General features: G+C 41.2%; 4 protein-coding genes across 9 annotated transcripts; 2 read left to right on the forward strand and 2 right to left on the reverse strand.

Annotated features, from left to right (window-relative positions):
* Nucleotides 1-83: 83 nt before the first annotated feature.
* Nucleotides 84-5,854, reverse strand: fam168b (family with sequence similarity 168 member B). Of its 2 annotated transcripts, none has more exons than XM_076994635.1 (7): nt 5,662-5,854; nt 4,608-4,698; nt 4,374-4,457; nt 2,673-2,815; nt 1,798-1,975; nt 1,453-1,577; nt 84-1,297 (listed from the first exon to the last, which is right to left on the reverse strand). In XM_076994635.1, the coding sequence occupies exons 2-6, from the start codon at nt 4,675-4,677 to the stop codon at nt 1,465-1,467; spliced, it is 588 nt and encodes a 195-aa protein (XP_076850750.1). In that variant the 5' UTR covers nt 4,678-4,698; nt 5,662-5,854; the 3' UTR covers nt 84-1,297; nt 1,453-1,464. The 2 variants fall into 2 exon arrangements, with proteins under 2 accessions (XP_076850750.1, XP_076850749.1); XM_076994634.1 differs by having other exon boundaries at nt 1,798-1,978; nt 5,662-5,853.
* A 3,344-nt stretch (nt 5,855-9,198) lies between these two features.
* Nucleotides 9,199-18,442, forward strand: abcd3a (ATP-binding cassette, sub-family D (ALD), member 3a). Of its 3 annotated transcripts, none has more exons than XM_076994638.1 (23): nt 9,199-9,384; nt 9,829-9,865; nt 10,143-10,241; nt 10,754-10,842; nt 10,956-11,025; nt 11,749-11,846; nt 11,969-12,092; nt 12,222-12,278; nt 12,369-12,511; nt 12,603-12,672; nt 12,786-12,855; nt 12,952-13,049; nt 15,090-15,181; nt 15,604-15,695; nt 15,775-15,847; nt 15,970-16,033; nt 16,352-16,429; nt 16,540-16,605; nt 16,705-16,794; nt 16,897-17,016; nt 17,136-17,240; nt 17,342-17,398; nt 17,528-18,442. In XM_076994638.1, the coding sequence occupies exons 1-23, from the start codon at nt 9,275-9,277 to the stop codon at nt 17,603-17,605; spliced, it is 1,980 nt and encodes a 659-aa protein (XP_076850753.1). In that variant the 5' UTR covers nt 9,199-9,274; the 3' UTR covers nt 17,606-18,442. The 3 variants fall into 3 exon arrangements, with proteins under 3 accessions (XP_076850753.1, XP_076850752.1, XP_076850754.1); XM_076994637.1 differs by lacking the exon at nt 10,956-11,025 and adding an exon at nt 11,358-11,427; XM_076994639.1 differs by lacking the exons at nt 9,829-9,865; nt 10,956-11,025 and adding an exon at nt 11,358-11,427 and having other exon boundaries at nt 9,253-9,384.
* Nucleotides 18,443-19,209: 767 nt separating this feature from the next.
* Nucleotides 19,210-22,790, forward strand: LOC143500481 (tartrate-resistant acid phosphatase type 5-like). The gene is made up of 6 exons (XM_076994619.1): nt 19,210-19,408; nt 19,524-19,714; nt 20,149-20,276; nt 20,410-20,601; nt 21,074-21,221; nt 21,313-22,790. Exons 1-6 carry the CDS (start codon nt 19,339-19,341, stop codon nt 21,574-21,576), a joined length of 993 nt encoding a protein of 330 aa, XP_076850734.1. The 5' UTR covers nt 19,210-19,338; the 3' UTR covers nt 21,577-22,790.
* On the reverse strand, nt 22,148-27,110 carry f3a (coagulation factor III, tissue factor a). 3 transcript variants are annotated; one of them, XM_076994622.1, is made up of 7 exons: nt 26,886-27,110; nt 26,637-26,745; nt 26,000-26,193; nt 25,712-25,896; nt 24,665-24,833; nt 24,016-24,168; nt 22,148-23,926 (listed from the first exon to the last, which is right to left on the reverse strand). In XM_076994622.1, the coding sequence occupies exons 1-6, from the start codon at nt 26,953-26,955 to the stop codon at nt 24,023-24,025; spliced, it is 873 nt and encodes a 290-aa protein (XP_076850737.1). In that variant the 5' UTR covers nt 26,956-27,110; the 3' UTR covers nt 22,148-23,926; nt 24,016-24,022. The 3 variants fall into 3 exon arrangements, with proteins under 3 accessions (XP_076850737.1, XP_076850736.1, XP_076850735.1); XM_076994621.1 differs by having other exon boundaries at nt 22,148-23,984; XM_076994620.1 differs by having other exon boundaries at nt 22,148-24,168.
* Between the last annotated feature and the right edge of the window lie 143 nt (nt 27,111-27,253).

Consider the following 27,253-nt stretch of genomic DNA (forward strand, 5'->3'; position numbering starts at 1 on the left):
TTGTGTTTGAGTCCAAAAGCCACCCAAGTAACTATAAGCTTCCCCAAATTCTTGCTTTTGTGCATAATAAACACTAAGGACAATGTTCATTATTATGTTTATTTTTTGGTATTTCCTGAAAATACAAAACAAAACCCCAAAACATTACAAAACATTATTTAACTGAGGTGACATAGGCAGTATATATGAATAAGTAAAAAGACAATGAAAATTCGGTCAGTGATGATGCAATCTTGAGGTAACAAGCAATAAAGGTTTTTTTTTCTTAACCAAATGATTCAAATAAGTTACTGTGTCCTTGGTAGTGTTATCAAATGTTTGCATTATAAATTGCCAACATACTCAATTTTATAATTTGCAGGTTTATATTTCAAAATGTTGTTAGCAACGATTCCTCTGTCACTCCTTCAGTTATGTTTTTAACTTAAACCTAAAAAAAACAACACTGAAATAAGTAGGCATGCTCTCAGCACCGGTACAAAGGGTTGTTCAGCAGATCACCTAACCAATCTATATACACACAAATATGTGCATCAATTACCTCCAGTGAGAGCATGAGAAATGATGACCCAATCAGAAGAGAAATGGATATCTGTCTTTTGAGGTGCTAAATAAAAAAATATCTGACTCCTCCTTCAAATACGTAGTGGCAAAAGCGCAATGTGTGTGTTCCCCAGATTAAAACATATCAGGTATACTTTCAAAAATTGAAATCCTAGTTAAAACAAAAAAAGAAGAATTTGAAAACACCTTTTTAAAAATGGGGGAAAAAAAATGCCATTAAATTTTTCTATGAAATAACAATATAGACACACTGCATTTGAGATGTCAAGTTGCTGTTTTTTTTTAACCATAATCCTTTGGATTTTTCTTCTGATAACCTTATGATTTTGTATCAACCACAGCAGGTAGATTCAGCTAGCATTGTTATTTTCAATATATACATGCATTCAATATAGATTCCAAATACAAATCAATTCCAACTGCCTTAACTTCTTTTCACCACTTTTATGCTTCAATGCTATAAAAACTGCAAGACAGACCACAAAACACAAGTCTGCATGAAGAGCTAGTCTTCTGATGTAAGAGATGCCGTTGAACACATATGTAATGCTAATTTAGTTGCAATGGAATGGTTCTTGTTCTCATTCCAAAGCGCACTTTCCTATGCCAACTCTCTTCAGATTCACATTATGCTTGGAAGGAAGAACCACTGGCTGGAAACACACGTGGCATCAGCCCCAACTGTAACTGTAAAATACTGGACTGTGCGGATGCATATCTACCATCTTCTGACCTGGGGAAGACAATCACACAACTGACAATGTCTCATCAAGGACATTAACACATTTTGTGTCTCAAACACAGTGCTAGTGTATTCTAAAACACCTTATTGATATTGATATACTTGGTACTCTGAATTTGTGTTGTCAACAAACATGTTGTACTTACAGTGCCATCTGTTCACCACTGGGGGGGCACATAGCTGTAAGTGGGAGTTCCGGGGGGTCGATAGGTGGGCACAGTGACAGGGTGAGGAGCTACTGGAGTTGGGGAGTGAGTTGTTAATAAAGTTCCTGTGGTTTAAAGGAAACATAATGTGTAATGTAATCACGTAGGTGAGAGACATCTTTGTCAAACACTATTAGCTCTTTCTTCAATATCCTTCATTATCCAAAACGATTACGAAGGAAAATAATATTTTATGCCCTCATTCTGAGGTTTCAGATTCATTTATTGTATGAGGTGCTATTAGAATAGCTAAAAAACATCAACAACGATAACCTTCTCACATACCAGCTGACATTGCCATTGTAGTGCCTGCTACCATTCCCATAGCAACGCCATTAGGACGAGGAGGTGGGATAGGCGGAGCATAAATAGCCGCTGGCATGCCATTGGGCTGAACCACTGTAGTGTGATGAATTACATGGGGCGGGGCGGCGTACAATGGTTGTGTGTAGTAAGTGCCTTGCTGCTGTGGAAAAGAAGATACATTTTGGAGAAACAAACTTACGGAGCCCGTAAGGTGACATCATGTAAAAAATATAATAACGCATGGCCACGACTTACTAATGAGTGCGAACGCCTTACTAACGCGTGGCCACGACTTACTAACGCGTGCGAACGAGATATTTAAGGCGTGGGAACGAGATAATTAAGGCGTGGGAACGAGATACTAATGTCGCCTTTTACGCGTGGCAACAAAGTTTATTTTTTCACAGCAAAGCAAGCAGATCCCAGGGTTGTTCGTGAACTGACTGCCAAGGAGGGGATGTACACTAACTGCCTGCCCAAGGAAGGTAAACCTGGCTTTATATAAAGTAATACTTAATTATCTCGTTCGCACGCGTTAATTATCTCGTTCGCACGCGTTAGTAAGTTGTGGCCACGCGTTAGTAAGGCGTTCGCGCGCGTTAGTAAGTCGTGGCCACGCGTTAGTAAGGCGTTCGCACGCGTTAGTAAGTCGTGGCCACGCGTTATTATTTTTTTACATGATGTCACCTTACGGGCTCTGTACAAACTAACATATGTGCACTGAAGAAACAATTAAGTATAGGAATTCCTTCCACCAGGGGGAGGGAGATATAGTGCCATACAAAGTTTAGCTCCAATACACACATTCAGATGTTACTGATGGCCTTAATGGGCACACTTATTTAACCACTCACCTGAGCGTAAGGATTTTGCTGAGGATAGGAAGTCCTCACAGGGTAGACTGCAGCAGGGTAGGGGTTAGGTGATGTGGAGTAGGGGGGGACAGCACCTGTTGTTGGGGAGCAGGACATTTTGAAAGGTGTCCCTGGGGCATAACCTAGAAGGTGATTTAAAAAAAGAGATTTCAATACATAACCTTTGTAACATTCCTATTTAAAGGTGTTACACTCATATAAGGACAAAATACTGTTTGCTTAAGAAGCTTTTAGGTTGTGTTCATTATGCTGAAGTAATACTCTTAGGGAAATCTTAAAAGAAACATTGAGAGGTGTGTCATTTTGAGTCATGTTATATTGTCCCATGAATGCCTCCATTTTGGAACTGAAATAAAAAGAACTCTAGATGCTGGAAGGCTGTGAAAAGCCAAATCTTGAACATCTGAGTAAGGAAGACCAGAACTCAGCACTAAAAACAGATCCTATATGTCCAATACATTTGCCTGGTTAACACCATTATCTCATTTATTTTGTTTGCTTGTTTGTGTTTTTTAACATAAGTGTAATTTGGAATGCAAGTCACATCTTTAACCATTTCTTATGGTACGCACATTATGGTAACACATTTACATCATTGTTTAAGTAAGTGAATGTTAAAAAGTACATCATGTTAAAATAAATCATAAAACTTACAGCATATCAATATTATAACTACTACATTACAAGATTATAGCAGGCACATCACATAATAGAAAGTGTAATACATATTAGTTTTGATCTGAAAAACAAATTTATAATACATTTAAATACATTAAATGAAAGTCAATAAATTAAGACTATTTAGAATACATAAGGTATTTTAGGACTCTGAAAAGCCAAATTAATTCTAAATCATTTTGGTGATGGAAACAGCAAACCTGACAACCTGTCAGTCTCAAATAGTGGGCAAAGCCTCAATATATGGTACCCAATTTAACTGTCCTTCCAGTTAATGTGGGATTAACTGCCTTGTTTAATCACAATGCTAACATCTATAATTTCACGTATTTAACATATTTTAATTTTATCTGGTTTGTTCATGTTTAGCCACTTTGTTATAGTTTAAGCTTTCTTAATTTATCTGACTTGTAATTCTTTTAACATCATTTCAATTTAATGTTTTTAAATACATCATCTAATTAATTCAAAATCTGTTCCCATAGTGGACACATCTCGATTCAAAACACAATATTAAAAACATATTCTGACAAACATAAAAACACAATCCTAAATTCTTAAAGTTCAAGTAAACCGATCATTTATATTATCTGACTGTTCCTAATGAACATTTGTGTGTCAACAATTTTTCGAAAAGCACTTGAATCATATATTAACCTGTGGTTCTAGTAACCCTGTGGTTCTAGATGGATGACACTAAAGCATCCATTTACTGAGAAGAAATGGAATGACTCAATCAGCTATTCTGTGACTTAAGCTCGTCATTGTGACAATGACCATCTTAGATGTAAAGAGAGGAATACAAAAGTGAATTGGAATGAACCATAAAAAGTACTCTTTGTTTTCTACAACTCCCCTTGTTCCCTGGGCAATAAAAACTGGAAAACAGTCAGATGATGAAACCATAGTGTACAGGCCTCAGTGAGAAGGATATGATCCACACGTGGCTTCTAACCTTTAAGAAGCTGGAGCTAAGAAGCACTGTGTGTGTTGAGAGTTTACCTGTGGGGAATGCGGGGTTGGCTCCAGGGTACATGTTTGGAGAATAGGCCGGAGCAGCTGCGGCATAGCCAACAGGAAACCCAGCTGCAGGTCATAACAGAGGCACCGTTTCATTACAAAAGTAATAATCTAATAAAAGAATCCAATGTTCAATGACACAGGAACTTACAAAGCGTTGGTTCTAAAAAAGGAGAGACAATGTTGAACAAGATCTATTTGTGTATATTCATGTACCTGGGTAGCCTATTCCTTTAGGGTTGGCATAAGGAACCCCTGTTGATGCAGGGCTGTAGACAGGGTTCATGATTTGATCTCTCCGCTCTCTCTGAAAACAATAACCACCCAATAAATGACAACTAAATTAATTAAATCCACATTGGGGGGAAAAAACAGAACCTGGTAAGATAGTTTTTGATAGTGCAACATCATGCTCTCATCAGAATTAGCTGCTGAATAATTTCTTACTATTTTTATTAAAAGTTTTGCATTACGTTAATAATACAGGTTTATTTATTGCCAAACATTGTAGGAAAACGTCTTGCTTCGAATCTACTAACAAAATAGTAGCATACAAGTTACTTTAGAAAACAATGACTATATGCTGATGTGCAGGACATTACTGTCAGATGTCAAATGTCTCTTAAGATAAATAGCTTTTGCTTCATGTCCAAGTTGTCTTTATGATAAGTTACCTAATAGCATGATACTTCAAAAACTGTTTTCGTGGTGTCACCTAATTGCACCCCAAAAGATCACTGACACAAAAGTGACAACTCTGATGAGTAAGCGTCCATACTTTTCCACTAACAAAAACCACATTGTGAAACACACCAGAGAGCCGCCCAAACTGCCCAGATGCCTCTCCTCTCTCTCTCTCTCTCTCTCTCCTCTCCTCTCTCTGCCTCCTCCTAAACGTGAGCACGGTGGGCAATCAGCTTGAAATCTCTATTTTAAAGACTAACGCCGCATGTCCGTGGATGTGATACCGAGAGAGGAGGAACGTGAACACTGTTGTCGCAGTACATCAACACCTGCGTGTCACTTTAACACCACTGTGTACAGTAACACCAGCGTGTGTGTGTGTGTGTGCGCAGCAGTGGCGGTGCAGGCCGCCCATGGCACTGCGCTGCACGGCTGCTGCATCACCTCGCATCCTCACCCCACCAGTTACCCCCCACCAGTTACCCCCACCAGTTACCCCACTCACGTCCACGCTCCATCATCTCCTGCTCCAACAGGTTTACACCGCACACATGAATGCCACCGGGACGGTGTGAGTGCTACTTACGCCTGTTTTACGTCTCTGTGGCGACTGTAATCCCTGCCTGCTATAAATCTATCGCAGTTGAATGACGTTAGTTGCCCCTGTTGCCCCTGTTGCCCCTGGACCGCCTGGCGTCGTCTCGCGCTCTGACGTTGGACCGATGCTGCGTAGCAAGTCTGGAGGCCACGTGCGTCACTTCCGCGGATGAGCGGAAGTAGGTTGGAGCACATGGTTCGCAGCACTGGTCCCACAAACAAAGGTGTTTTATAGCAAACGTGATTTTGCCGCGGTGCTTATGTGGTGGATCTTCGATGTATAAAAAAATTAAAATAAAAACACGAAAATGTTTCACATAAAGCTGTACACAGATCCGAGCAATAATAGTACAGCACATCTATATTATTCTAGCTAGCTAACGTAGTGGGTCTGTTGTGATCCAGCTGTCTACTTTGGCATAACTTAACGTTTACATGTTTCAGTGTAACAAAATATTAATAATAATAATCTTTATTTGTATAGCACCTTTCATACATACATGCAACTCAAAGTGCTTTACAGTATAAATAAAAAGAAACATTAAAAGGAGAAAAGAAAAAGAAAATGTTAAAAGAAATTAAAGATAAAAATATTAAAATAACATAAAACGTAAAGTAAATAAGATAATAAAAAGTAAAGTAAATAAGATAAAACTATTTTTTCGCTATACACAAGTGTACATTATTATTATACATATTAAATATGTGGGAAAGAGGGAAAAGTGAAGTTCAAATGAAGGCACTTTTAGAATGCCACAGAAATGGTATATTTGCTACATTTGGCAAACGCCTTTGTCCAAAGAGGCTTACAGAGGTTCAATATCTCTATAAAACGTCCTCATTTGACAATCAGTCAAACGTCAGTGATGTTCACCTTGGTGTTAAAGATGGTGTGAAAATGAAATGAAACATTTACAATTCGTCTTATATCTTATGATCACGGAAGCCAATACATTGAAGCAGCTTTTAAAACTGAGAATGTAAGCATGAGTTGCCATTTTTCAATCGCCAGTTGCAAAATAACCAATAAGCTAAACTCCACACTTTTGTAACCTTGTCACAGAGTAGGACAACCACTAGGGTGCTCCCCAGTATCCAGGTGTTACATCTCATTCTGGGACCGTCGAGTTTTGTGACCACAGGGGGCGCTATTTCACAGCTTCTGTTCACAGGCACGACAGCTTTACGGACGCTGCATAAGCTGCGCCGACGCGCTTTCGTTTTTCGTTTTGCTACTATCTCCAAGCCAAAAATCAATCAATCAATCAATCAATCAAATTTTATTTATATAGCGCTTTTTACAACAGTTGTTGTCACAAAGCAGCTTTACAAGTGCCGAGTCCTAGCCCCATGGACGTAGTTTTGATTTCATAAGTGGGGGGGACACAACCTGGGGTGGCGAACTGTTGAGCGGGGGGGGGGGGGTTGAATGAAAATTGTTGAGCGCTGTGAACAAAAATTGTTGAGCGGGGGGGGGGGGGGGGAGCTCGGAGCTGCATGATCCTAGTGCTAGATTTGTCGCTATTTGGATATTGTTTTTTTAACCGTTAAAAAGTGGGGGGGACATGACTTCGTCGCTACTTAAATATTTGGTTTTAACTGTAAAAACTGGGGGGGACCAAAACCGGCTTTTGAAAAAGTGGGGGGGACATGTCCCCCCCGTCCCCCCCCAAAACTACGTCCGTGCCTAGCCCCCAGTGAGCAAGCCAAGGGCGACAGTGGCAAGGAAAAACTCCCTAGTTTTTTGCATGAGGAAGAAACCTTGAGAGGAACCAAGACTCGGGGGGGGGGACCCATCCTCCTCTGGCCGACACCGGTCACCATGACAACAACAACAATTTAGACAGAAAGAAATAAAGAAAAGGAAAAGATGTAGTATTGTCCATCATGGTGTAGGCTTATCCGGTCAGACAGTAGGTGGCTGGCACTGGATAACTCGCTTGCCTCTCCTCATCTCATTTTTCCTCGAGCAGGCGGGCAGCCATTTGGAGAAAATAAAACAGGGAAAATTAGCTCTGTATGAGGACATATACAGGACAGATGAAATTAAACACATTTCTGGAGTGTGGCAGCAACTCCGGCATTAAGTTAAACTATTACAGCCTAGCTAAAAAGGCAGAACCAGAAGGTAACATAGGCTTGGGGGCATTCTGAGACAATGGCATCCATCCACTGCACTGTCAACAAACTTGAGTGACCACGAGCAGTGACAGGACGACAGCACCAGCGCCCCAGTCTACCATAAAACCCTTCGTCTATGAACCCCTGGATCTGTACCTTTATCTAAGGGGGGATGTTAATTATCAAATGCTAAACCAAATAGGTGGGTTTTCAACCTAGACTTAAAGATTGTGACTGTGTCAGAGTCCCGTACGCATTTTGGGAGGTTGTTCCAAAGCTGGGGGACATTATAAGAAAAGGCTCTTCCCCCTGCTGTTACCTTATTAATTTGTGGAACTACTAAAAGACCAGCACCCTGTGATCTTAGTTGACGTGGGGGTTCATAGTAGGAAATAAGTTCCTGGAGGTATTCAGGAGCAAGCCCGTGTAGTGCTTTATATGTTAATAATAGAATTTTAAAATCAATACGAAATTTAACTGGGAGCCAATGCAGTGCTGATAGGACTGGTCTAATATGCTGAAATTTTCTAGTTCTGGTCAGAACTCTGGCTGCGGCATTTTGAACTATTTGAAGTTTATTTAGATTCCTATTTGAACATCCTGACAGTAGTGAATTGCAGTAGTCTAATCTAGAGCTAACAAAGGCATGCACCAATTTTTCTGCATCATCCTGTGATAATGCATTTCTTAATTTGGCAATGTTGCGGAGATGTAGAAATGCTATCCTAGTAGTATTATCTACAGGGTTGCCAACTTTTGACGTTCGCTTGGAGTGAGATTTTAACCTGGAGCCGGTGGCGAGTGTATTTTGTTGAGCGGGGGGGGGGACACAGATTCAGTGTTATATCGCCGGTGGATGGCGCCAGAGCTAGCGAACTAGTAACGTAGGCTATTGAATCATATATGTGGATCTGAGGTAAATAAACTGGATATTTTTTTTCGGCGTGAGATATCGGAAGTGTGGCGTGAGAGCGTGTGAAAACGGTCAAATGCGTGTGTCTCACGCTCAGTGCGTGAGAGTTGGCAACCCTGTATCTATGTATTTATCAAATGATAAATCTTTTGAATTTCTCATCTTTTTTTCTCAAAAAGATGAGAAATTCATGTATTTACACATTACTTACATAAAATGTATTTAAACAAGAATGCTTCGTTATTATTATTTTTTGTTTCGTTTTTCAACCTGCATAACTATCATTTAAGTGTACAAGTATATCTGTCACAGTTCCATCATCTACCATGGAAAACAGATCACCCCCACCGTGACTCCGCAACGACAGAAAACAATGCTTAAACATTTCATCCAAAAAAAAATCCCACGGTTATCATTCGGAACGTAATCGGCGTAGTTTACGCAGCGTCCGTAAAGCGCTCGTGCCCGCGAAACGGCGCGCCCCCCCAATTGCGCATGCGCAGAATTCGGCGTAGAACAGCGGCTCGCGCGTCGCCCCCTGGCTAGCTTGTCCGTCGCAGCGAGAAACATGGCGGTCGTCAGTAAATACTTGACAGCGAGGAACTCTTCGATAGCCGGCGCCGTCTTAGTCGCTCTGTATTTACTTAAACGAAGACGAAGGTCTGCCAGGTTGAACAGGTAGGTAACACCCGCGTCCCTCGACCGACGTTTTTGTCATTCATAGTCGCGTTTTTAAACGCCCACTGCTTATTCTCATGTGAACTTCACAGCCAGTTAGCCAGCGAAGCTAACAAGGTTAGCATTAGCTTTGATCAATTTCACCCAGCTTATCCAAGCTGTCAGACAGTTCAGGTAAGGTCTGGTTATTTATTTAAAAAATAAATAATTATGTCAATGTAAAACGACTATGAGGTGTGTTTTTTTTTTTCTTTTCAAAAATAAAGTGCATTTTTGCTTACTACTGACCCATGACTGGTATAGGAGTGTGCAATGTCAGTGTGTATGTAGGTTAAGTGACAGGCTGAGACTGGCCTTGCTTTTACAACACATGATGCTGTTATGTGCATAAAAACACACTATGGTGCAAAACCAGTTGTCTTATTTTCTCATCTCCACGAATAGCAAGAAGAGTTCATCAGAACTTCTGTTAAATAATGAAGTAAGTGAAGTAAGCTGTACACGACTTTGCACAGGAAAATGATCATTCTAAATATTAGCTTGATTGGTTTATTTGCTGTTATTAGATTCATGGGAAAATGTAATTGTCATACCCTCAAAAAATGTAACTACGGTGGGAGAAAAGTCAATCCATGTTGGTGTCTTGTATAAATTCCAGTAGGTGGTAGGCACAGACCGATGAAGGTACTGAATTCATAGGAAAAGTGGATACATTTTAGGATACAAAATCTTTTTATCATTGCTTTTCATCCTATCAGAAAGATGCAAAAAAGGAACGGGCTGCTGTGGACAAAGTCTTTTTTACCCGAATCACTCGAATTCTCAGGGTCATGGTGCCAAGATTCTTCTGTAAAGAGGTAAGGGGGGTGTGGGCAAAATGTGGGAATATATGTGGGCATATTTTTATGTTCTCATGTTTGCACAGTAATGACCACTGTGATCCTTTTTTTTCTCGTTAAGTAGCTGCTTTAATTTACTGATATGGCAGTTTGTGCAAAGTTCATGAAGTGTTAATTGCATTTCTTATATAGAAGCATAGGTGGGTGCTTTACAGTATTGACATAATGCAGTGCACACCTTTGTCGCACCAGTTGCATGCATGTCTGTTACCATATATATATATATATATATATATATATATATATATATATATATATTAGTCATGTGTCATATTAAAACAAAATTCAGAACTCAAGACATTTTGCTTCATCTCGAATTCAAAGATATAAATAAATATATTTTGCATACATCTTTCACAAGCTTCTAAAGCTGTCATAAGAGTATATTGTGGCGATTGCCCTGGCTTGTCGTGTTATGTTATAGATGTGCCTGTAGACTTCAGATTTTCTACATGTATTTTATGTCTTAGACGTGGTACTTGAGCATGATTGCAGTGATGCTGGTGGCTCGGACGTACTGTGATGTTTGGATGATCCAGAATGGCACTATGATTGAAAGGTGGGACACTGATGCTTAATGTCTCAAGTTCAGTGACATGCATGTGTCATTATTTTAAATTTTCAGACACAGAGTTTTAATAACTGAACAATATATTCTTTAATCTTTCACAGTGGTATCATTAGCAGAGATATCACTCTGTTCAAAAGGCACTTTTATTCCTACATTTCGGTCATACCTGGGGTAATGTCTCTATTTGCTGTGAATGATTTCGGACTAATAAGTGTGTGGACTTGTGTTATTGACAGTATAGCCCTACATATCTCATTCCTCTGACTAGATTAAGCCACGTAGCTCACCATTACTTACTTACTTGAAACTGTAAAAACTAATATAGCTACTACTCAGCCATGTTGGCTCCAATACTAAAACACAGATCTCCTCTGATACAAATTCTGGCATTATTATCCCCTATAGACAGCAAGTGTAAGGGTTCACTATAGCAGTCCTTCATCTTTTTTCTTTAGTATTTCTAACTTTGCTTGCTCTTATTTTGTGCATGTTGTGGTTTACAGTGCTATTATTGGTCGCTCCCCAAAAGGTTTCAAGAAGTATTTGTTCAACTTTATGGGGGTCATGCCAGTTGTAAGTGACTTTTTAAAATACTTTTTAGACATGATGAAGCATTATTGATTGAACTGTGTTTTATTTGTAACTATAGTGTATGTTTTCAGTTTTAAAAAGATGTAGAAAGTCAGAGGAGGCCTGATGTAGCTATGTACTTACGTAATACCGTAACCTCTCTTTAACATACTACATTAATATTGCTATGGAGTAATCAGCTACCAACAGTCATTATGTATGCATTTTGCACATCTTGTGTTTGTTTTCTTACTATGTACCAAGAGATTTTTTTTTCTTTAGATTTCATACCTTGTTTAAATTCGTAGTTCTGTACCACTGTAGATTGCCCTGGTGAACAATCTTTTGAAACTTGGCCTGTACGAGCTCAAGCTCTGCTTCCGTGAGAGACTCACCAAACATCTCTACGATGAGTACCTGAAGTAAGGGCACTTCTGAGCCTCGCCCCATGTGTCGTTTCTCAGCCAGACAAAGCATCCTGTATTTCTGCACTTCTGAATCTCCAGGGTGGGTTTTTTTTTTTTTTTGCTTTTACAATTTTTAGGGGCTACACCTACTACAAGATGGGCAATCTGGACAACCGAATTGCTAATGCTGATCAGCTCCTAACCCAGGATGTGGAGAAGTTCTGCAACAGCGTGGTAGATCTCTACTCTAATCTCAGCAAGGTGCAGCATTTCTTTAATTCATTACAAAACAAAATTATAACAGTTCTGCTTTTAAACCTGTGATTTCCATTGCTACACTCAAACGCGGTCACGTTGTTTGACTTGTTGATTTGTTTGTCCCCCTCACAGCCTCTCCTTGACATTGGCCTCTACATCTTCAAGCTGACGACTGCAATTGGAGCCCAAGTAATACTCAGTCTGTTTTCTGAACGTTTCATGAGCGCCACATTTCTGAACACACACCTGGCAGTGAGCTGATGTGATGCGTGCTCTCAGGGTCCCGCCTCCATGATGGCGTACCTGCTCATCTCGGGACTCTTCTTGACGAGGATGAGGAGACCCATTGGAAAGATGACCGTGATTGAGCAAAAATACGAGGGGGAGTACAGATACGTCAACTCGCGCCTCATCACCAACAGGTGCATTTTTTTTTATCCTGTCAGTTAAAATTGTGCCTGCAGAAGAAGTGCTTGTTAACCTCGCACCCTCCTAACGCCTGCTGTCTTGTAGTGAGGAGATTGCCTTCTACAATGGGAATGTGAGGGAGAAACAGACCATCCACACCACCTTCAAGAAGCTGGTGAGAGCCGCCTCTGTACTTTTATGATGAATATTGAACTTGTTGAAAAGTTGGACTTGTGTACATTTGTCGTTACGAATGGCTGTTCGTTTGTATCTGTGCTTTGCCCTCAGGTTGACCACTTGCACAATTTCATCTTTTTCCGCTTCTCCATGGGCATGGTAGACAGCATCATTGCTAAGTGTAAGTTACGCACAGGCTAAATGGATGTTAAACCCATCATAAGCATTGACATTTAAAATCATTTTCAGTGGCAATTCTTCTTTCTGTCACGTGCAGACTTGGCCACAGTAGTTGGTTATCTGGTCGTGAGCCGACCCTTTCTGAACATGACACACCCACGCCACCTCCACAGCACACACGCTGAACTACTGGAGGTAAGAGACCTTAACTCCACCTAGTGTATCCTCCATATTCCCTCTCCCTGTAGGATTACTACCAGAGCAGTCTGATTTATCCCCCATATTCCCTCTCCCTGTAGGATTACTACCAGAACAGTCTGATTTATCCTCCATATTCCCTCTTCTGTAGGATTACCGCCAGAGCAGTCTGATTTATCCTCCATATTCCCTCTCCCTGTAGGATTACTACCAGAGCAGTCTGATTAATCCCCCATATTCCCTCTCCGTGTAGGATTACTACCAGAGCAGTCTGATTTATCCCCCATATTCCCTCTCCCTGTAGGATTACTACCAGAGCAGTCTGATTAATCCCCCATATTCCCTCTCCGTGTAGGATTACTACCAGAGCAGTCTGATTTATCCCCCATATTCCCTCTCCCTGTAGGATTACTACCAGAGCAGTCTGATTTATCCCCCGTATTCCCTCTCCCTGTAGGATTACTACCAGAGCAGTCTGATTTATCCCCCATATTCCCTCTCCCTGTAGGATTACTACCAGAGCAGTCTGATTTATCCCCCATATTCCCTCTCCCTGTAGGATTACTACCAGAGCAGTCTGATTTATCCCCCATATTCCCTCTCCCTGTAGGATTACTACCAGAGCAGTCTGATTTATCCCCCATATTCCCTCTCCCTGTAGGATTTCTACCAGAGCAGTCTGATATATGCCCCATATTCCCTCTCCCTGTAGGATTACTACCAGAGCAGTCTGATTAATCCTCCATATTCCCTCTCCGTGTAGGATTACTACCAGAGCAGTCTGATTTATCCCCCATATTCCCTCTCCCTGTAGGATTACTACCAGAGCAGTCTGATTTATCCCCCATATTCCCTCTCCCTGTAGGATTACTACCAGAGCAGTCTGATTTATCCCCCATATTCCCTCTCCCTGTAGGATTACTACCAGAGCAGTCTGATTTATCCCCCATATTCCCTCTCCCTGTAGGATTACTACCAGAGCAGTCTGATTTATCCCCCATATTCCCTCTCCCTGTAGGATTACTACCAGAGCAGTCTGATTTATCCCCCATATTCCCTCTCCCTGTAGGATTTCTACCAGAGCAGTCTGATATATGCCCCATATTCCCTCTCCCTGTAGGATTACTACCAGAGCAGTCTGATTAATCCTCCATATTCCCTCTCCCTGTAGGATTACTACCAGGGCAGTCTGATTTATCCCCCATATTCCCTCTCCCTGTAGGATTACTACCAGAACAGTCTGATTTATCCCCCATATTCCCTCTCCCTGTAGGATTACTACCAGAACAGTCTGATTTATCCCCCATATTCCCTCTCCCTGTAGGATTACTACCAGAGCAGTCTGATATATGCCCCATATTCCCTCTCCCTGTAGGATTTCTACCAGAGCAGTCTGATTTATCCCCCATATTCCCTCTCCCTGTAGGATTACTACCAGAGCAGTCTGATTTATCCCCCATATTCCCTCTCCCTGTAGGATTACTACCAGAGCAGTCTGATTTATCCCCCATATTCCCTCTCCCTGTAGGATTACTACCAGAGCAGTCTGATTTATCCCCCATATTCCCTCTCCCTGTAGGATTACTACCAGAGCAGTCTGATTTATCCCCCATATTCCCTCTCCCTGTAGGATTACTACCAGAGCAGTCTGATTTATCCCCCATATTCCCTCTCCCTGTAGGATTACTACCAGAGCAGTCTGATTTATCCCCCATATTCCCTCTCCCTGTAGGATTACTACCAGAGCAGTCTGATTTATCCCCCATATTCCCTCTCCCTGTAGGATTACTACCAGAGCAGTCTGATTTATCCCCCATATTCCCTCTCCCTGTAGGATTACTACCAGAGCAGTCTGATTTATCCCCCATATTCCCTCTCCCTGTAGGATTACTACCAGAGCAGTCTGATTTATCCCCCATATTCCCTCTCCCTGTAGGATTACTACCAGAGCAGTCTGATTTATCCCCCATATTCCCTCTCCCTGTAGGATTACTACCAGAGCAGTCTGATTTATCCCCCATATTCCCTCTTCTGTAGGATTACTACCAGAGTGGGCGTATGCTGCTACGTATGTCTCAGGCCCTTGGTAGGATTGTTCTCGCCGGCCGAGAAATGACGAGGCTCTCAGGGTAAACGACATTGCATTGATCATGATTGTAGACGAAGCACACGTCTCCATTCTGACCTGTTGGTGACCGTCTGCTCTGCTGAGATCTCCAATCTGGTTTTTAGTTAACAACTTTAGTTAACAACAAGTTTAATTTCAACTAAAGAAATTGTGGCCTTCAAATTCAAAAGCAAGGCAATGCGTAACACAAAAGGATTTTTGGGGTACTTCGTGTCTCTCAGTTGAGAGATGGGTGAGACAGAATAGACGTTTGAATAGATACAGATTGAATAGGCAGTATACATCAGTGCATTGATGTGAGTCTATATATTTTCTATATGTATTGTATCTATATCTAAATCTATGTAATGCGTGATTAGATTTACATGAAGGATTTATTTTAGTTACTTAAATGCTAATTTATTAATTGTCCTTTATTCATAGGTTTACCACCCGGATCACTGAACTTATGAAGGTCTTAAAAGAGCTGAATTCTGGGAAATATGAACGCACCATGGTCTCTCAGTCAGAGAAAGGTGAGCTCAGATCTGTTGAAGAGGAAAACTGTGGGTAGCCACAAGGCCTTGTTACTCATCATTGATTTAATCTTTGCAGAAACAGATGCCTTAGAAAAACTAACCTTGCAGCCCGGAAGTGGACGGATCAACCACATGGACAACATCATCAAGTGTGTATACAGACTTCTGTGTCTCATCTTCAGACAATGTCAGATTTCCAACAAATATGTTAATACGTCACATTATCCTGGATTAACTTGGTATTTTATCAGCTTTATTTTGCATTCTCTAGGTTTGAACACACACCCTTGGTAACACCCAATGGAGATGTTCTGATTAAAGACCTTAATTTTGAGGTAAAGTTATATTTAAGGTGTACCATTTTACTCGGTATATCACATTTGTTTTCTTTTTGCAAACCATTCTTAGCATTGCAAAGTTTCAAATGCTAGCACATTGCTCATTTCTAGGGCACCTTTGACCTCTCCATTGTAAAATGGCCTTGTAGAAAGACTTGCTTTTATTGTATATCTCTTTGGTTTATACCAGTTGTGAATAAACATATTTAACAGATGTCTCAAATATTCAAATTAGTTAGGCCATGATATAGTTGTGGACTCGGGTAAGGATCACAGAGACCCGTGTTAATGTTGCGTATGTATGTGTCTCCAAAGGTGAAATCGGGCACCAATGTTTTGGTGTGTGGGCCCAATGGCTGTGGAAAGAGCTCACTTTTTAGAGTTCTTGGAGAGGTAAGCACGTAGATTTAAAGCCAACTCCTGAAGACAAGCAAACTTTGCAAAGCAGTGTCTTGTGAGCATTTATTTACATACATGTCTAAAGTGTGGTTCGTTTTCTTTAGCTGTGGCCCCTGTTTGGAGGGAATTTGACCAAACCAGAGAGAGGGAAGCTCTTCTATGTCCCTCAGGCAAGATCCCTGAAAAGCCAACAGCAGCACCAGTTCTTTCTAGATATGCCTCAATAGATAGATTTCTATGGCTTTATAATATTGTGTGCTCAATTCCAGAGACCATATATGACGCTTGGCACACTGAGGGATCAGGTTATCTACCCCGACACCCATGATGACCAGAAGAAGAAAGGCATTTCAGATCACGTACTGGACAATATTACGCCAGCTCAGACAAATGACGTTCTCATTTTTTGGGCTCTTTCCCTCCACTGTGTCTCCCTAACGTTGTGTCTGTGTTTGAGACAGGTGCTGAAGGAATACCTGGACAATGTGCAGTTGGGGCACATCCTGAACAGAGAGGGCTCCTGGAACACCGTTCAGGACTGGATGGATGTTCTCAGCGGTGGAGAGAAGCAGAGGATGGCTGTAAGGAAGCTTGACTTTTCTCTTCAAACATAAGCAGTATGGCTGTCAGAAAATATCCTTAAAGGATCTACGGTCAAACTGAGCACATTGTTTCTTGGCTGCTGTTTTAATTGCTGCAGATGGCTCGGTTGTTCTACCACAAGCCTCAGTTTGCCATCCTGGATGAGTGCACCAGTGCTGTGAGTGTGGACGTGGAGGACTATATATACAGTCACTGCAGAAAGGTAAGGGAGACTTCTTGTCCTTGTATTGATGTTCTCAGCACTCTTCTGTAGTGGTGTGAAGCTTCTCCTTTGAGTTGACTCGTCCTTTCTGTTCGTTGCAGGTGGGCATTACTCTGTTCACAGTCTCCCACAGAAAGTCCCTCTGGAAGCATCATGAGGTGAGACTAACGGGAGGGGGAGGGGGAGGGGGTCGTCCTCTTTTATTCTGGGAAGATGTTATCTGTGCTGGACACTTCTCATTTGTGCGTGAACATGGCTAGCCTGCTTTTTGTTTGTGTTGCCTACAGTTCTACCTACACATGGATGGAAGAGGGAATTACGACTTCAAGCCCATCACTGATGAAACGGTGGAGTTTGGCTCATAGAGACGTGTAGATTCATCAAACGCGTGCGCTCAGCTCGGGCTGGGGGGCATCTTGAAATACTGCACTTAAAGAAACATGCCAGCCAACAAAATCTAGGATTTTGTTTTTAATCCCTTGTAACATTTTTGCTTTTGATGAAGCTCTGTTAAAAATCCGTTAACACTACATTTCTGTCTTCCATGATTGTATGATTGTTTAATTTGTAATTTAAGGTGCGGTCCAATTTACCGGGCCACCAGTAAAGAGAATAGTGAATGGGCTAATCCCAGTGAAATGTGTCCATATCCTGTATGTGAACATATCATGTTTTAGATGAACTCATGTAAGAGGAATTAGTCCATAGGGTGTTCAGTGCCAGGCAACTATTTCTTCCTGAACCTTTGGGATGTGTAGGCCTAGAGTACTAATAATGAGTACTAGAGTACTAACAATGCCTTTTTGACTCCAGGTACACTATTCGTTATAACTGTCAAGCTACTAAGTGGCCTTAGTACTTACTGTAGTAATTTGTGGTGGGTCGATTGTATGGCCCTACGTAGTGGTTTGATGGAGCTATTCTAGCAGAATGTTACCTTTAATCGTAGAAGGATACATAGGGTGGATTGCTCCGATTTGCCAACCAAAAAGCCTTGTACAACATTGTCTAATTGTTATTAACATTTGCCTAAATGCACTTTTTTTTGTTTCATACAAAATGCAGTTTTCTCTGTGCTACTGTTGATAAGATAAAACAACAACACCCCCTGCGTTTTGTATCTACTGATAATACCAAGAGTCCATAGACCTGCAATGAACTCACACATGGCCTTTTCAATAAAAAAAAATGCATCAGTCGAAGTTCGACATGCGTCCCTTTGTTCTTTGGGTCGCTCTGAGATTTGTGGGAAGAGTAGCATAGCCGCCCCCCCCCCCCCCCCCCCCCCCCCCAGATAAGTCACTGATAAGGAAATCGTTTGAAAGATGAGATAAAGTCTTCCTAGAAATAAGTGAGTTTATTCATATTACATATCATTTTCTCGTTTGCTCAGTTTAGATTTTTCATGTCATTTGTTTACTGGTTGTCATATTAGTTGTCATATTGGTTGTCATATTCATATTAGTTTGGCCTAAACCAGTGAGAGATAATAGACTAAGGTAATAGTATCTGGGGTAGTGAATTGTGCACAGTCCAGTGTACAGAAGATAAGCACTTGTGGGGTCTCCTCCCTTCTCTTACTGGGTTAAAGGCTTGTTCCTTGAACTGCGTTCATACTCATTGGTAGTTCTGTTCTGGTGTGTGACCTACTGTTCCAGTTATGTCAATCATTAACGAGGAAGACGGTGAAGTAAATTCTTCACTAAGATCTTTCATATACTGTAATAATGGAGCATTTCATATTTATGGATGTGTTACAGTTGTTAGTTTATGATATTATGACAGTAGTGTTCGCTTCAGAAGACCTGTGTGTTCCCATTAGTTTTGTGTTGTTATATCACAACTCGAGGGCTAATTTACTGTAAGAATCCATGTATGCTTCAACAACAATAATGTGAATCACGTGGTAGGATAGTTTTGTTTTGTTTTTTTTTCCCCTGCAAGACCAATACAGGAAGCTTTTTAAAACCACAAGAACTTCCTCTTCTGTGATGAAATGAAAGCACATATCATAAGACACTCTTTCATTCTCATATTGTAGGGTTATGTGACACAGATAATTCTTGTTGGACACAGATCACCCTTCTTCAAATGCACCATGACCAGGGTATCTCCTCTACTCCTCGTCCTCTTACAGATATTCTGCACATGCCATGCTCAGGAACGCAGTAAGTCCATGGTTAGACACTAACAGAGTAATGTCTGGTAAATTGCAGTGTCTACATGTGGCAAATATTCTTTCTATCTTGTATCTTTGTGTCTTTGACTGCTATGTCTCCCAAGGCTCTCTGCGCTTTGTTGCCATTGGAGACTGGGGTGGTCTTCCATTTGCCCCCTATTACACCACCCAAGAACAGGACATCGCTACCGAGCTGGGGCAGGTTGCAGAGAGGTGGGGGGTGGACTTTGTCCTGAGCCTGGGAGATAACTTCTACTACAGTGGAGTCAAGGACGTTAATGACTTTCGCTTTAAGGTGTGCACTGTTCATTTATGAGTGTAAATATAGTATAATTCATGAAAATATTGAAAATGTGGCTTGTGTTATGTTGTGGTATGTTATGTGAATTATCATAAATCTCTGTAAGTTACAGCTTTTTACTTTAGCAATTGCCTTAAATATGAGACACACAGCCATTAAAAATGGTAACAGATCTACAAATATTTTCTGACAAACTTATTAGCTTGAGAGTTTTCAAATCGTCACTGCTGGCCCTCACACTCAGTAAACGTAGACGTCAAACTTTGCCACATGTGTAATAAGCATGCCCTCTAGTGGACATGGTGTTGCATGTCTCCATAATCATTCAACTATACTAGATGAACCCATGTTTCTACAAACTGATTCAGCACCCGGGACAATATAAGTACTTGAGTTTTAGTCAGTTCCACCATCTCCTCTGGTTTCAGGCAACATATGAGCAGGTCTTCTCCTATCCAGCACTGACTGCTGTTCCGTGGTATTTGGTGGCGGGAAATCACGATCATCTGGGAAATGTTTCTGCTCAGCTTGCCTATTCGGACATATCAGAGAGGTGGTGAGTTTGTGCCACAGTTGAAGGTGAACGCTACATGCTAATTCAGTGGATGGTACTGTGCACCAGCACTGCACTGGTGTTACACTGCCTGCTCTGTGACACTGTCTTCTGTTGATGTCTCTCTAATCCAAAGGCATTTTCCTGAGCTCTACTATCAGTTGCAGTTTAAAGTTCCCCACACCAATGTCTCCATGACTGTCCTAATGATAGACACAGTGGTTCTGTGTGGGAACACTTATGATGGATTCTACCCACGAGGCCCAGAAGACCCTGGCGCTACCGACCGCCAGTTCGAGTGGATCAGGACAACACTAGAGAACACAAAGTAGGATTTGTCAGTTTAGGATCAAACCAGAGGTCCGAACTTAACTTCAAACGTAACAAGGATGGGTTTTTAACTCAAATATAAGGGAGTAGACATCAAGGTAGCACTGGATGTGATGATTTGACCAAATTATTGTTTTTTTTTTCCCCTTACTTTTTGCTGAAGAAGGATAAATCCTTAAACAAGAACGTATAAATTTGGGAACTTGTTTTTAGAAGTCCTGACCTGCCACACTCCTCCTCATAATAAGTTCCACCCATGCATTCCTACAAGTCAGTGTGACCACAAAAACACACCCCATGTCTATGAAAACACAATAGTCCTCCCTTACCCTACACACATCCTAACACCCCTCAACATTCCTAACACTGAGGTATTCCTGCCACAGCACCGCTGCTTCCCTGATAAAAGGTTATGTTGTCTTAATGTCTACACTAAACAGACTCGTGACAAATCTGTGATTCCTCCTCAGGTCTGAATTTGTGGTGGTGGCTGGCCACTACCCTGTTTGGTCCATCGGTCACCATGGACCTACACAATGTTTGGTGGAGAGGTTGAGACCATTACTGAAGAAGTACAATGTCACTGTATACCTGAGTGGCCACGACCACAGCTTACAGGTGAGAAGCTGATCATCAAAACCTTCACATACATTTACTCAGTTCTCCCCAAATCATCTGTTGATGGAAACTGCATTCAATTTCTTCCCAGTTTATCAGGGAAGAGGACGGAAGTGCATTTGTGGTCAGTGGAAGCGGGAATTTCCTGGACACCTCCGTTAACCACAGGAAAGGTTTCCCATTGTCTTGGCAACTGTTTTCGAGTGCTGTGAATGAAACCTTAGGAGGTTTTGTATACTTTGAGGTCACAGATAGCCAAATGTATGTTAGTTATATTCAGTGGGACGGGAAGTGTGTGTTTCAGACGGCTCTGCCTAAACGCAGCACCTACCGGACTGAAGGAGACGGACAATAAGACACAGCAGCTCTGAATGCTCTGAGGAACGTGCTGTCCTGTGTTTGTCTTACATCGTTTCATTTACGTCTAGAAATCATTTACCTTTTTTCATTTTTTTAAAATACATTCCTCTCATATTAAGGGCAGTGCTCTTATTTAAAGATGTTTTTGCAGCTGTACCCATATCTGAGGTCAAATGTTTGTGTCACATATCTTCAGCTTGCACTGCTGCATTTCCAAAATTGTGTCAGATTGCTAGTATGTTAATCAGATTTTGGTCCTGACGCATTTTGGTACCGGTTTTATAGTTCATTATGTAGAAACAGTGTGCCAAATATTTAGGGATTGTATTAGGGCCAGTCTTGGATTAAATTAAGTTAAACTAACTAACCCTAAAACCCTTTTTAGGATTTCTCTGGTTCTAGGAATCTGGCCCAGTTAGAAAAGTATGCATTCACAGTGTTTTACAGTTTTCCACTTCAAACACATGGGGGCGATATTTGAATATGTTTACTTCAGTTTACAATATCCCTTGTTTAAATTGCAATGGTATTACATACATTGGACAAAGCACAGAGACCCAAACATGTAGCTGCTGAATGTACAGAATTTATTTGACGTTTGTAAAAGTGACTTTAGTACCATCTCCCACAGTTTTTATATGTCTACAATGTAAAAGTGTGCAACTTCTGACAGTTTTTCAGTTCTAAGTTAACGTAACCTCTCATAACATAGTATAGTAACACCTTTGTCTACAGTACCATAAAAATGATTTAAAAACTAATATACAGATTTTGTTGTTTGTAAAAACTAGAAAAATAGGTGCCATCTTATAAAACACGTTATGAATAGTTATAAAAGTTATATTTTGGTTTTCCCCTCTGCATACACAAAGCCCCCAAAATGTTAACATTACTCAGCAATTACATCAAAAAATGAGGAGTGCTTATAAAATGTTAAAACAGTAGACAGTGCCAGTGATGAAAGTACCATTGATCTAATGATCACAGAAAAACCATCTGCAGCATTAAATAATAAGCAAGTAACAGTGATGTTTAGTTTCACAGAAACAAAATGAAAATATCCAGTGTTTTACACTGTAATGCAAATGAATCCAGTTCTGTTGTAAGATGCATTTACATCAGCATTCATTTCAATGTTCAGAGGAGATACGCTAAAGAGCACACTCTCCTCATACACCCCTCTAAGAGCACACTCTCCTCATACACCCCTCTAAGAGCACACTCTCCTCATACACCCCTCTGAGAGCACACTCTCCTGATACACCCCTCTAAGAGCACACTCTCCTCATACACCCTTCTAAGAGCACACTCTCCTCATACACCCCTCTAAGAGCACACACTCCTCATACACCCCTGTAAGAGCACACTCTCCTCATACACCCCTCTAAGAGCACACTCTCCTCATACACCCCTCTAAGAGCACACACTCCTCATACACCCCTGTAAGAGCACACTCTCCTCATACACCCCTCTAAGAGCACACTCTCCTCATACACCCCTGTAAGAGCACACTCTCCTCATACACCCCTCTAAGAGCACACTCTCCTCATACACCCCTCCAAGAGCACACTCTCCTCATACACCCCTCTAAAAGCACACTCTCCTCATACACTCCTCTAAGAGCACGCTCTCCTCATACACTCCTCCAAGAGCACACTCCTCATACACCCCTCCAAGAGCACACACTCCTCATACACCCCTGTAAGAGCACACTCTCCTCATACACCCCTCTAAGAGCACACTCTCCTCATACACCCCTCTAAGAGCACACTCTCCTCATACACTCCTCTAAGAGCACACTCTCCTTATACACTCCTCCAAGAGCACACTCCTCATACACCCCTCCAAGAGCACACACTCCTCATACACCCCTGTAAGAGCACACTCTCCTCATACACCCCTCTAAGAGCACACATTCCTCATACACTCCTCCAAGAGCACACACTCCTCATACACCCCTCCGAGAGCACACACTCCTCATACACTCCTCTGAGAGCACACACTCCTCATACACCCCTCTGAGAGCACACTCTCCTCCTACACCCCTCTAAGAGCACACTCTCCTCCTACACCCCTCTAAGAGCACACATTCCTCATACACTCCTCCAAGAGCACACACTCCTCATACACCCCTCTAAGATCACACTCTCCTCATACACCCCTCTAAGAGCACACACTCCTCATACACTCCTCCGAGAGCACACACTCCTCATACACCCCTCTAAGAGCACACACTCCTCATACACTTCTCCAAAAGCACACACTCCTCATACACCCCTCTAAGAGCACACACTCCTCATACACCCCTGTAAGAGCACACACTCCTCATACACCCCTGTAAGAGCACACTCTCCTCATACACCCCTCTGAGAGCATACACGCCTCATACACCCCTGTAAGAGCACACACTCCTCATACACCCCTCTGAGAGCATACACTCCTCATACACCCTTCAAAGGTACTCCCTCCATTCCTCTCTTCTTGGTCTTCTGTCGACGTTTGCAGCACATGACTATGACAGCAATCACCACTGACACTATCACAGCGATGACCAGGATGGCAGACGCTATTACCGGTAAGCTGTAGTCTACAATGCAAGAAGATGAAGACCATGATTAGTAAGCTGTCCCCCTTTACTGAGCACTGTACTGTACAGAGACAGGACCAGTTTTGCAATGCTGCAGTTGTCTGTGGTCTTACCCACTGCCATGACTTCTCTCAATGTCTACATCTCATCAACCATGAGCCCACAATAGTGTTGAACCCTACACACATAACTGTGACACCATCTTCCTGAACGATTGACCACTACTCAGTATGCTACAGTATCATTACACACCAGCATCGCGGTCACACCAGCTACCACTTGTCCTTTAAAGTCATGTGTTAAACGCTAAGGCTGAAAGAATATGAACTACAGCTTTCTGTAGAAAGAAAACTTTTACATAATGTTATTAATTTATCATTACTTTCCTTATTACAAAATAAGCCAATCTGCTGTGCTTTATAAAGGTGCTAATGCATGTTTTAACAGAGCAGCCACCTGTATTATAGGTGGGCATCACCTCTTTTTTAGAGCTTACCATCAAAGAAAGACTTGTGCTCCTCCGGAGAACACTGGACATGACTGATCTCGCCGTGCTGTTTGTCCGGGCTGCGGGAGCGAATGAGGGCTTGTACAGTGAAGCAGTAACTCACGCCCTGGTCCAGATTAGTCACCTCTATTGTGCTGCTGGTGCTGATCTTCTCTTTCTTAGGAGGAGAACATACATGGCGCAATCACTTATCCATTCACTTATTCATTCAGTAATTCATTCATTTATTCATTCACTTATTAATTCACTTATTCATTCACTAATTCATTCACTAATTCATACACTTATCCATTCATTTATTAATTCAATTATTCACTCAGTAATTCATTCACCAATTTGTTTATTTTTCCAGCTAACCCAGCGGATGAAGCTCTTTGAACCCTTTTAAATGCATGTCCGGATTCCATTACTCTATTTTGGCAGGAAGAGGTCATAAACAGGTCCTGAGAAGACCTGCAAGCCTGGTCCTAATTGTGTATACCCATAAAACTAACCAAGAGGCTCCGGGCCAACGGAGGTAGTTGTTGGTTTTGTAAAGAACCATACAAATCTTTAATAATTTCTCTTTAATTATTGTTCCTTAAGATTTAATCCAAGAGATTGTGTACGACTTATAAATCTGTGATGTGAACTAATAACTCATACATAAACATTCAATTATATATATATATATATATATATATATGGTGTGTAATGATACATATATATATATATATATATATATATATATATATATATATATATATATATATATATATATATATATATATTTATATGTGTCGAGAAGAGAGGTGTATCTCTGCTGCACATCATAGTACCAAGATGCTTAGTAGATATCAAGAAAATGAACTTTAGAAGAGTCACTAAACCTCTGTACTGATAAGCAATGCTTGAGAGGGTTATTAAAGTTGTATATGGCTATTGGACGCATGACATAAAATAATATATTTCTTGGTAATTGATAATCCTGCATGTGTTATTTTTGTAACTGAAACAATGGTAACGTACATGAATAATTTTTCAGTTATTACATACCTTCCCAGTACTCTTGGCTTTCCTGTAGAAGACCTTATATTGCAAGTCATCTTTAAAGATATCACGAATGCTCTGAGACTGTTTCTGCCCATTGAGGACTGCTGTCTGAATGTCCTTTACATAGAGTGTTATTGTTCTTTGATCTTTGCTCACTGCAATCCTAAATTCTGGTCTGCCAATCATTGCTAAAAAACAGAAAAAAAAGAGAACAATTTAACAATGGGTTGTTTTTTCAACAGTACATATGGGGAGATGTAAGAGATGGATGAAAGTTCATGAGAAACCTACTGTCATTATAGGGGCAGAACCAGCCGGACGCTGTGTGTGGGAACTCGGTGAGATCAGAGCTAGAACCACGTTTAGGCTCTGACTGAACCTCTGCCATGTATCTGCCTTTCAGGTTTGTGAGTGCAGTCGTCAGGTCACATTCGGTGTCGCTGGTCTGAATACAGAGAGGAGTCCTTTCTCTGTCCTGACCACGTCTGGAACCAGGATATGATTTACAATCGTGAACTACCATCCCATTATATGAAAGCCTCCAGGCTATCGATGCATGCTCATGCAGGCAAAGGGTGTGGATGTGTGCAATACCGGTCAAACATCACATTGATGATGTTACTACTTAAAAATTAAACAGTATTGACTTTACCACATTATTACAATGCAGGACTTTTTTTATGTAACAAAGTGGTAGAAACACTATTTTCTGGTATTTGATGGTAAATCAACAAAACTCTCAACTGATAAGGCTCAGAGTAAGAATAAACTTCATTTAAAAAGGTGTTTACACATCAAGTTCAATACAATTTAAGGTCTCTGTAATTCACCAGCTGTCATAACACTTTACCAAAACCTGCAGTATTTTAAGTCTTTAAATAGTGTTTTAATATGCCTTTCCAATGTTAGCAGCAGAAATATCACTTACTGTGAGAATTCTACAGTGTATGAGTAGTTGGTTGGCTTTGGACTCCATGTTAATAATGTCTTGAAATTCAAAGAACTCCAAGTGACATTCTGGGCTCGCGGAAATGTTTCTACACAAAGGCACACAGAAACATGTGTTTTATAAACACTCCAGGCCACAAGATGGTGTGTGTAATAAACCTCAAATGCAAGGCGAAGTTTGCTACATAAAACTGTAGAAGTATGAATAGTCCTGAACATCTCGACTCACCTGAAGCACAGCCATTCACAAAAATCATCCACACGCACAGAAACCTTAAATTCTTCTGTTGCAACTTCATTTTACTCCAAGATATTGGCTAAACTGCTGTCCGATCAGAGCCTGATCATTTATTTCCACTAAGGATGAAGTACAATTTCCGTGACCAGGTAAAAACGCAGCGCTGTAAACTCCCCTCGTGCGATTTTAAGTCTCAAATTCCGTCCAAACTCCTGAATGCGGTCAGCGAGTCACTGGTGATAATGACACTCCCAACGCCCGCCCCCCTGGGCTCCGCACATCTGTGAGTGGATAAGCCTGCTGTCTGTCATACAATGCAAATGAAACGCCTGGTTATTGACCATATAAGGTTATCCGTT

The sequence above is a fragment of the Brachyhypopomus gauderio genome, unplaced genomic scaffold (genome assembly GCF_052324685.1).
Source record: "Brachyhypopomus gauderio isolate BG-103 unplaced genomic scaffold, BGAUD_0.2 sc153, whole genome shotgun sequence".
NCBI classification, from domain to species: Eukaryota; Metazoa; Chordata; class Actinopteri; order Gymnotiformes; family Hypopomidae; genus Brachyhypopomus; species Brachyhypopomus gauderio.

Bases quoted from the DNA above. Each gene is read 5' to 3' on its own strand.
- LOC143500481 (XM_076994619.1), top strand. From the start codon at position 19,339: ATGACCAGGGTATCTCCTCTACTCCTCGTCCTCTTACAGATATTCTGC. The intron at 20,602-21,073 runs GTAGGATTTGTC...ATTCCTCCTCAG, and splicing joins ACAACACTAGAGAACACAAA to GTCTGAATTTGTGGTGGTGG. The intron at 21,222-21,312 runs GTGAGAAGCTGA...ATTTCTTCCCAG, and splicing joins GCCACGACCACAGCTTACAG to TTTATCAGGGAAGAGGACGG.
- abcd3a (XM_076994638.1), top strand. From the start codon at position 9,275: ATGGCGGTCGTCAGTAAATACTTGACAGCGAGGAACTCTTCGATAGCC. The intron at 11,847-11,968 runs GTAAGGGCACTT...TACAATTTTTAG, and splicing joins CTCTACGATGAGTACCTGAA to GGGCTACACCTACTACAAGA. The intron at 15,848-15,969 runs GTGTGTATACAG...TGCATTCTCTAG, and splicing joins CACATGGACAACATCATCAA to GTTTGAACACACACCCTTGG.
- f3a (XM_076994622.1), bottom strand. From the start codon at position 26,955: ATGAAGTTGCAACAGAAGAATTTAAGGTTTCTGTGCGTGTGGATGATT. The intron at 26,746-26,885 runs GTGAGTCGAGAT...GCCTTTGTGTAG, and splicing joins TGTGAATGGCTGTGCTTCAG to AAACATTTCCGCGAGCCCAG. The intron at 26,194-26,636 runs GTAAGTGATATT...TCCTGGTTCCAG, and splicing joins TACACTGTAGAATTCTCACA to ACGTGGTCAGGACAGAGAAA.
- fam168b (XM_076994634.1), bottom strand. From the start codon at position 4,677: ATGAACCCTGTCTACAGCCCTGCATCAACAGGGGTTCCTTATGCCAAC. The intron at 1,979-2,672 runs GTGAGTGGTTAA...TCTTTTCCACAG, and splicing joins AGCAAAATCCTTACGCTCAG to CAGCAAGGCACTTACTACAC. The intron at 1,578-1,797 runs GTATGTGAGAAG...TTTAAACCACAG, and splicing joins TACAATGGCAATGTCAGCTG to GAACTTTATTAACAACTCAC.